The sequence below is a fragment of the Centropristis striata genome, chromosome 19 (assembly GCF_030273125.1).
Source record: "Centropristis striata isolate RG_2023a ecotype Rhode Island chromosome 19, C.striata_1.0, whole genome shotgun sequence".
Lineage (NCBI taxonomy): Eukaryota > Metazoa > Chordata > Actinopteri > Perciformes > Serranidae > Centropristis > Centropristis striata.
In genome coordinates, this window is record NC_081535.1 from 29,446,115 (window position 1) to 29,455,826 (window position 9,712).

Genomic DNA, 9,712 nt, shown 5'->3' on the forward strand with positions numbered 1-9,712 from the left:
CACACGCCCATGGTGCATCAGTGGCATTTTGATTAGGTTTGTTTTAATGTTATTTTTGTTATTTTTCAGGACAATTAGCCACTGCAGTATGTATCAGTAATTTTCAATAACGTACCCTTCAAAATTGCATGTAATGTGTGTAACTTAACCCATTTTAAACTGAGAACTATTCATTGTTTTTGAGACAAACTCACACAGAAAATGATTTTTATTGAGCATTTATTGAGATTGGTGAAAAAGTTGTGGAAGGAAGATTGTCAGTAACTGATTGGTTTGTTGTGTTGAATCACTGTACAAATACAAAGACGGCTCATATGATCCTACGGACCAAAGTCCATCAGAGATCATCAACATAATGTAATATATCCAGATAAGGAAGCACATCGATCAAAGGCGAGCTGCCAGAGTCACTGACCTGCTCCACATTCACTTTAATAATATAAAACCCTGTTTAACAGTCAGTCAGTCCTGCTCAGCTGTAGTAAGTCCCTCCGTTCTTCCTCACTGAACTCACTGACTGGATTTTCTCTCTCATCTTTCGCTCCCAGTCTGTGCACCAGTTCGGGCTCCGCTCCAGGTTCTGGTAACGAGTCGCCAATTTGTCCAGCGCCAGCACGGCCTCAGGTAGGTCAAAGGTCAGGCCGGCCCTCTGCACTGCTGCCTGGAACTTGGCTGGAGACGCTGTTGCTATATAACACCTGCAACAAAAAATTAAATATGCATTTAGCTCAAAGCAATGTTGTGTCAAAGTAGGTAACAAAGCTACAGAGGTCAACAGCAGCCCCTATGTTTGTGTTCTGGTTAAAATCATTCATGATTAGTTGCGTTTTGGAGCTTTTCAGAAAGACTCATTGATTTATTTCTTCTTCTGGTCCTTTGCACTTGTTTGGATCTCTCTTTTAGCAGCATAGTATCGCGATATTTCGTGTGGCAGAATTATATTGATTCATGGCCTCCAAATATGGATATTTAGCGTTGCAACGGCCGTCAGTATTTTCAATTTTTTTTTTTCCTGGAGGCTTACTTTTATGAATATACTGGATATACTGGTGTCATATAAAACTAGAAGATCTAAGGAATCTAAAGGCACCTTGTGCATTAGGATATTGTGTTGGGAAGTTGTCGAAATATAGACTTATTTTGTTGTTTCATAAAAATAAAAAAAAATCCAGAGCAGTGAAGCTTGTTGTTTTTGAAAGTTTAATAAAATGCTGCAGTTGTTGCCGTCCATACATGTTTGATATCAGTTCAGTTCAGTTTGACTGCATACTTTGTTGGTCAGTCTGTAGGTTTGACTCTCATTGTGGAATTAAACAGTTAAATCGCAATATATTGTATTGCAATAGTCACCATATGGCAAAATGCTTAAAATCTCAATAACATCGTATCGTGACTCAAGTATCGGGATAGAATCGTACCGTGGGGCTTCTGGGGATTCACACCTCTACTTCTACATGTGGTGAAATAGATAAATAGAGCATGTCTGACCTGTTGATCTTGGAGCTGTGAGGACAGTGGTAGTGATGCCAGACAGCCACAGCTGTGTGTGGACACAAGACGTACTGGTTCTCCTCCCAGCAGCTCCTCATGGTCTCCAGGATCCCTTCATCACTCACCGTTCCAGACGATAAAACTTGTGATAACTAGAAGTAAAACAGCAGGAGAGATCAAGCAGATCAGATATATAGAAGATAAGCATGCCTGTAGAATTGGTGCAGTTAATCATTGGTACCAGTTTGCGGTGGTTTTCGGGCAGAGAGTGTCTGTGGGACTGTTGAAACTCCTCCATCATGTTCTTCACTAAAGCTCCGTCTTTACCCAGCAGCAGCCAGAACACTCGCTCCATGTTGTACGGGTCCTACAGGACACAAACCAAGCAGTGAGACACACGGTGAACATTTAAATTTATTTATTTTTATATTATATAGTCTGATAATATGAATAAGATACCCTAACAACAACTGGCTAGACTGACATTAAAAATGATAAGTACGTTTGATGAATGCTGAATTATTTGGTCTATCCTCTCGTGCAACAATTGGACCAAAATTCGCACTATAAAATCTGAACAACAGGCGCTAAAGACTCAGGGTCAAAATGTGAATTTTTCCACACAGAATAGGCAGATCAATATGAAATATGGTCAGAGGTGGAGTGTAACTCAATACATTTACTCAAGTACTGTACTTAGGCTCAATTTTGAGGTACTTGGACTTTACTTGAGTATTTCAATTTTATGTAACTTTATACTTCTGCTCCACTACATTTAGCTGACAGCTTTAGTTACTTTTCAGTTCGAGATTTAACCCAAAAAACATGATCGATTTAAGTGAAAAAATGTGTTTCATTAAACCACAAAATCTATTAAGTGACCCCTACTTTTACAAAATTAAATCTGCTTACAAAAAGTTAGTAACTTAGTTACTATGCTGCATTATGAGTACTTTTACTTTTGATATTTTAAGTACATTTTGATCCTGATACTTTTGTACTTTTACTTCAGTAAGTGTTGAATGCAGGACTTTTACTTGAAGTGGAGTCATTTCACAGTGTGGTATTAGTACGTATAATGCAGTAAGGGATCTGAATACTTCTTCCACCACTGGTTATATACTGTATATTTCCATAGAAACTCCCCAAGTCACCATGAATAAGCACTGAAACCTTTACAATCTTTAAGACTTCTAAGAAAACACACACACACACATATATATAAGCAGGTTATTCTTGGTTTTGACTTTTCAGGTCGAGATTTAACATTAAACATGAACAATTTAAGTGATAAGAAAGAATTTTGTTTAATTAAATTATATATTTGGAACATTTAAAACAATCTCGGTGTGTTCATTCTGCATAAAATTAAACCTCATAACAATATATTAAATTGTTCAAATGAGCCCTATCTTGAGAAAATAAACCACTGCTTAAATAAATGCACCAATAATAATAATAATCTAATAATATATATTTAGAATATATAAAACAATCTGAGTGGGTCCATTCTGCATAACGAGTACTTTTACTTTTGACACTTTAAGTACATTTGGATGCCGATACTTTTGTACTCTTACTTCCGTAAGTTCTGAATGCAGGACTTTTACTGTAGTGGAGTAATTTCACAGTGTGGTATTAGTACTTTTACTGCAGTAAAGGATCTGAATACTTCTCCCAACACTGACTATGGTGAACATGTTCATGTGGAGCTGTCAAGAAATAGTAATAGCACAAGCTTCTCCTAAAATATGAATTAAAACACACTGAAAAAATAATAATCATTTTTCAAACCATGTTTGAATGAACAACGTCAAGATCTTAACTAAATGCAATCTTCACACTGAGATCATTAAAACAGTTTTTGATAGGAGCAGCTGTACCTATCAGCTGTGTGACTGTCTCACCTGGATGTCTATGGCGGGGGCCAGAGTTTGTGTGACATTGCCGGCCATGGAGAAGTCCCCCGTGGTTACCGTCCTGTGCACGATGTCATTAGAATTCACCATGGCAACCAGTTTCAGAGGCAGGCCCATCTGCTTCACAATGTAGCCGCCTGAGACACACACAGACAGGGAGAGGGGAACAGCATCTAAAGGTTAATACAGGTTAAGAACAGATAAATTTATTCTTGTTCTGGAGGTGGCAAGAACAAGAAAAAAAATATTTCTGGCCAGGACATTTCATAATTCACAAGAAACTCAATTGCAGAACTCCTCCCAGGGCCCTCCCACTGCAACACACATCACATTCAAATTTCTGTCCAATCACACAATAGTTCAGAACAAAGTTCTGCCCAGGTGATGTGTCAAGATCAGAGAAATGTGTTCTCTCTGCCAGGCTGCAAGAATAGAATGATGTCATTTTGGCAACCGTGTACCTATATTATTATTATTTTTTTTAAATTATCTTTTTTATTGATTCCACATATCAACATTCCATCGACATTTTACATGTGCTGTACAGTTTTCCAACAGCAGTAGAATATTCGCATACTTCTCCACCATGGAGCAGAGACACAAATTATCAAGTAAGGTTACAGTAGAAGTAAAATGAAACCTTTTTCCACTACTCTCCTTATTTTCATATACCTCTCTTGCATTGTCCCTTTTTCTCCCGTTGGAGGGTAAACATATCAAATAAACATATGAACAATGAACAAGTTTGTAGCCTGAACCAAGGGGGTCAATAATCTACAATACACAGTGCCCTTACTGTACAAAGTCTGCTCTCAATGGAGACACAAAATCAACCCATTTTTTCCAGTATATTATAAAAGTTTGTTTTTAAAAGTCTGTTTTTAGTCTAGTTGAGAAAGTCAGCTTCTCCATTCTATATATATCCAGCATTACCTCTCGTGTACCTGTATTTTATTGAAGCCTCCTGTAGAACGGCACCATTAGACAGAATATGGAGAAGAGATGTTTCGAAATTGGATCGTTTTGACTGGACTGATATGAATCTAAAGGGTATCAGGGTCGGTTCCCAGTCGACCCACCTGCGATGTTCCCCGCCCCTCCAGTCGGCACCACCACCTCCAGCTCCGGCAGCTCCCCGTCAGCCTGGGCCTGATCCACTCCGCTGAGCTCCAGGTAGGCGAAGATGAAGTGGGCCAGCTGGACCATGACTCTGGACCAGTTGACTGAGTTGAGGCTCATGAGGCCGTGAGACGTGACCAGCTCCTGGTCGGCAAACAGACGGCGCAGAGGCTGATCGATGTCGTCTGAGCTGCCGTCAGCTGCAGGAGTTAGAACACACCACTGGGTTTGAGTGGGACTGTTTGTTTGTTTCTGGAAGAACACACAGTGGCGTCCGCTGGTTTACCTGCAAACACATGGACGTTATCCTCCAGGCAGGTGATCATGTGTTTCTCTTGGACTGGAGTGATGCGTCCTCGGGGGTAAACCACCAGCACATCCAGCCCACGGAGACCTTTAGCACTCTGGATGGCCGAGCCACCCGTGTCTCCTGAAGTACCTGCAGAGGAAAACCACAGACTGACTGATTCAGACACATTTAGTGATGCTACAATACTGTCCTGGAAAAATTAGGCAGCTTGAGAGCCCCTGGGCCAGATGAGTCAGACTATGGGCCGCCCAACTTGCCAACAACACATGCACCAAAATCTTCCCCAAACACTAAGACTTAAAAATGATAGAGGCAAAAAGTAGCAATCAATGCCCAATACCTGTTGGTGCTCTCTGTTCTACAAAGAGCTGAAAGCACAATCAATCACCATTGCTTAAGCCTTTTCGTTTAAACCAATAGCTCCATCTAGTGGGCTCAGAAAATAATGAAAATAGGTCATGATGCTTAATTGGCACATCACTAAACAGCATTAAGACTAAATCCACTACAGCCTGACAAATCATCTAGTGAGCTGTGAGAACTTTTAAGAGGTTAGGTTAGGTTTTCTTCATGTTGTAGACCAGATAAGAGTTGTGTCAGGTCTTACCTACAACAACAGTAGCTCTGCGGTTCTGTTTTTGCAGGAAGTAGTCGAGGAAGCGTACGGTGCAGGTCATAGCCAGGTCCTTGAAGGCCAAGGTGTCTCCATGGAAGAGCTCCAGGACCGACAGACCGTCCTTTAGCCGGGCGACTCTCACCACCTCTGGCACAGAGAACCCCGACAGGGCTTCAGACACCAGGACTGGGACAGAACGATGAAGAGAGGAAGTCATTAGCTTGGTGTTTTCTGCTCATCTTTAATAGAGTAGGTATTTGTTTTCAATTTCTTTTTGTGAGTCTTGTGGGGTTTTTTGCAACTTATACAGTGAGTATTTTATCATTTTAATCATGTTTACTTCTGGACCAGTTCTGAACACATTCTCTGTGCAGTGGAAACCAATAATATAACCGAGACTAACACTCCAGTAACGTTTTCAAATAATAATAAAAAAAAATACTATTTAATTCTGCATTTTTATTAGGATTTGTACTTATTTCTAATAACATTTTCTAATTTATCACAGTCTATTTTTCTGTAACTCAACACAAATTTAATTTAATTGCCCAAATAAATATTGGGCAAAAAAAAAAAAAAATTGGAATAATTTGATCTATTTCCATGTAATATTTGTTATATTATTTTCAATTGAATACTTACTGCATATTTTCTTTTTAATAAACATATATTTTAGATTATTTAGTTAGTTTTGATACATTTGATACATTTTTAGCAACCCCTTATTATTAACCCCACGATATGATTTTATCCTGATACTTGAGTCACGATACGATATTATTGTGATTTTAAGCATTTTGCGATATGGTGAGTGTTGTGATAAAATATATTTCGATTTAACGGTTTAACTGAATTTTTTTGTCCACAAAATTAAATTCAATCAAGAATTGTTTTGTCCAATAAGAGAAAATTCCTATTCATCTCACTTCAAGTATTCAGTCAAACTGAACTGAACTGATATCAAACATGTATGGACGACAACAACTGCAGCATTTTATCAAACTTTCAAAAACAGCAAGCTTCACTGCTCTGAAGTTTTTTGAATGAAACATAAGAAAAAGTCTAATTTCTTATTTTTTCTTGTGATTCTACTGTTTTTCTGGTAATTTTGACTTTTTTTCTGGTAATTTATCCTGTTTTCTTGTGATTTTGACCTTTTTTTCCTTTCTATTCTAATTTTTAGTGAAGGACGATTAACTGTTTTTCTTACAGTAAAACTTAAGATCCGATGTAAAAATATATTTAAAAAAATAAATCATTAAAATAAAAAGGTAAAAAACCCCCAAAACTTTAGCCGAACTTTGCAGCATTGTTTCAACAACTTCCCGACACGATATCCTGACGCACATGTCGGCAATAGATTCCTCACATCTTCTAGTTTCATATGATACCAGTATCTCCAGTATATTCCAAAAAATGTGCCCAATACTGAAAATACTGACGCTGCTGGAATGCTAAATATGGATACTTGGCAGCCATGAAATGATATAATATTGCCATGCAAAATATCACGATACTATGCTGTGTATATTTTGTGTCTGTCTAATTGACATGTTATGCTAACAGTGAGTATTTCAGTGGGCTCACCCTCCAGGTCCTGTCTGGGGATCAGCTGGGTGGGGATGAACAGTGAGGCGACCTCCACCACCAGCTTGGTGTAGCTCAGCCCCCTCCAGCCCCTCAGGGTGTCGGGGCTCAGCACAGGAATACTCTCGGGCATGAACATCCCCCCGTCTGGAGCGAAACCTGAAAACAGCACATCCCTGAAGTCCCATCCACGGACCCCGCCCCGAGTACTGCAGTACTGCATCGGACAATCCTGTGGACGGAGACAAGAATTATATACACACACACAAGCTTTTGACATTTCTATGCACCTATTCTCACTGCAGCGTATACTTCTACTGCATCTACAGATCTTACCCTTCATTCCCCCAAACCCCAGGTTAGGGTTTGGTAGATGCACAAAATGGACAATATTCTAATGATCACTTCAATCCGAGGTCTAAGGTTTGAAAAGAGACTTTTAAACTAACTTGCTTTGGCTCCAGTGCATATCCTGCAGGGGTCAATTCTATGAGCCATAAGTCATTCTTCCCTCTCACATTCACAGTTTTACTGCTCACATTCACATAAAATACCTCTCACATACGCAATTTTACCTCTCACATAACCCAAAAATACTGTAAACCTGTGAATGTAAGAGGTAAACCTGTGAATGTGAGAGGTAAAATTGTAAATGTGAGAGGTAAAATTGTGAATGTGAGAGGTACAATTGTGAATGTGAGAAGTAAAATTGTGAATGTGAGAAGTAAAATTGTGAATGTGAGAGGTAAAATTGTGAATGTGAGAAGTAAAATTGTGAATGTGAGAAGTAAATTTGTGAATGTGAGAGGTAAAATTGTGAATGTGAGAAGTAAAATTGTGAATGTGAGAAGTAAAATTGTGAATGTGAGAAGTAAAATTGTGAATGTGAGAGGTAAAATTGTGAATGTGAGAAGTAAAATTGTGAATGTGAGAGGTTTTTTATGTGAATGTGAAGAAGAAGAATGAATTATGGCCCATACCCCACCTCATACAATTCCATCTCTCTCTTTATTTCTTCCCTAAAGGCATTCAATTCTACCTGCAAATAGAATTTACTACAGCAAATTTATTTTGGAAAGCAACAAAGTATGTTTGCTCTAACTTTTTTTGTTATGTTAATTTGTACTTATATTGCACTACAATTTAGTATATTACATTAACAAGTAACAGCTATAGTTACTTTTCAGATCATTATTTTATGACTAAAACACCTTTAATAACTATGAAATAGCTGTGTTATAGATTAGAATACCCAAATTAATAGCTTCATGTTGACATTAAACATTTGCTCAATGCTGCTTACATGTACATGTCAGTAATACTTATGAACTTTTACTTGTTATGGAGTATCTTTACATTATTGTGTTGCAACTTAAGTCAAAGACTTAAGAACTTTACTCAAAGTCAGACTGTCACTCTGATCAGTGGTGGAAGAAGTATTCAGATCTGATTTGATCTGAAATTATTCCACTACAGTAAAAGTCCTGCATTCAAAACTTACTGAAGTAAAAGTACAAAAGTATCAGCATCAAAATGTAATTAAAGTATCAAAAGTAAAAGTACTCGTTATGCAGAATAAACCCACTCAAGTTGTTTTATGTATTCTAAATATATTATTACGTTATTTGTATTGTAGCCTTATGTAAGCAGTGTTTTAATTTTGTAAAAAATAGGACAATTGAACAACAACATACTGTTATAAGATGTAATTAAGTCTAATCACTTTAAATTGATCATATATTTTATCTTAAATCTCGACCTGAAAAGTAACTACAGCTGTCAGCAAAATGTAGTGGAGTAGAAGTATAAAGTTACAGAAAATGGAAATACTCAAGTAAAGTACAAGTACCTCAAAATTGTACTTAAGTACAGTACTTGAGTAAATGTACTTAGTTACTTCCCACCACTGATTTTAATGAACATTTAACTGTCAGTGTCAGAAAACCACCATCTCTCTCTCTCTCTCTCTCTCTTTCACACACACACACACACACACACACACACACACACACACACACACACACACACACACACTCAGTTATAACGTTATATACGTTCACTATAGGTTGCCAGGTCTGCATCTTAAGTTAACTCAAGTCACACTTCACCTCCCCGGGTCCACCTCCGTCCCTTTACCTTTAATAAGGAGTTAAACCAACCGTCCACACTGGAGGAACTGGGGATAAAACTGATGTCGTGTTAATTAAAAGTATCCTGAAATAAATGACACGACCCCGACATATGTTGTCAATAATAATCCTCTCAGCTGGAGAAGAGAGCTGTGAGTTGTTTGTTATGATTGGTGGAGCTCTTCTTCTTCTGCTCTGACAGGCTGACTGCTGCCTGCTGCCCCCTGCGGCTACTGGCCAGTACTGCAGGTAGCACAGGTGCATCTCAATAAATCAGAATATCATAGAAAAGTTGATTTATGTCAGTTATTCAATTCACTATACTATATACTATACTATACAGATCCATTACATACAGAATGAAACATTTCATCTTTTTTTAAAGATATTTTTTTGGCCATTTTTGGGGTTTATTGATAGGACAGAGTGAAGGGGGAGACAGAGGGATAGTGCTCCGAGTCGGATTCGAACCCGGGCCGCCCGCTTACGAGGACAATGCCTCTATGGTACGCGCTCTACCAGGTGTGCCAACGGAACGCCC

General features: G+C 38.3%; 1 protein-coding gene across 3 annotated transcripts; it reads right to left on the bottom strand.

Annotated features, from left to right (window-relative positions):
• Positions 1-205: 205 nt before the first annotated feature.
• thnsl2 (threonine synthase-like 2) lies at positions 206-9,403 on the bottom strand. Of its 3 annotated transcripts, none has more exons than XM_059358172.1 (9): positions 9,202-9,403; positions 7,043-7,274; positions 5,447-5,641; positions 4,816-4,968; positions 4,490-4,729; positions 3,399-3,547; positions 1,733-1,858; positions 1,489-1,643; positions 206-698 (listed from the first exon to the last, which is right to left on the bottom strand). In XM_059358172.1, the coding sequence occupies exons 2-9, from the start codon at positions 7,263-7,265 to the stop codon at positions 473-475; spliced, it is 1,467 nt and encodes a 488-aa protein (XP_059214155.1). In that variant the 5' UTR covers positions 7,266-7,274; positions 9,202-9,403; the 3' UTR covers positions 206-472. The 3 variants fall into 3 exon arrangements, with proteins under 3 accessions (XP_059214155.1, XP_059214154.1, XP_059214153.1); XM_059358171.1 differs by having other exon boundaries at positions 9,179-9,334; XM_059358170.1 differs by lacking the exon at positions 9,202-9,403 and having other exon boundaries at positions 7,043-7,716.
• Between the last annotated feature and the right edge of the window lie 309 nt (positions 9,404-9,712).

What these genes read in the sequence shown, in the direction of transcription:
- thnsl2 (XM_059358170.1), bottom strand. Translation starts at nt 7,385, where the DNA reads ATGAAGGGTAAGATCTGTAGATGCAGTAGAAGTATACGCTGCAGTGAG. An exon ending in CCCCAGACAGGACCTGGAGG is followed by an intron (nt 5,642 to 7,042) that starts GTGAGCCCACTG and finishes GTTCTGTCCCAG; the next exon opens with TCCTGGTGTCTGAAGCCCTG. An exon ending in AGGGGCGGGGAACATCGCAG is followed by an intron (nt 3,548 to 4,489) that starts GTGGGTCGACTG and finishes TGTGTGTCTCAG; the next exon opens with GCGGCTACATTGTGAAGCAG.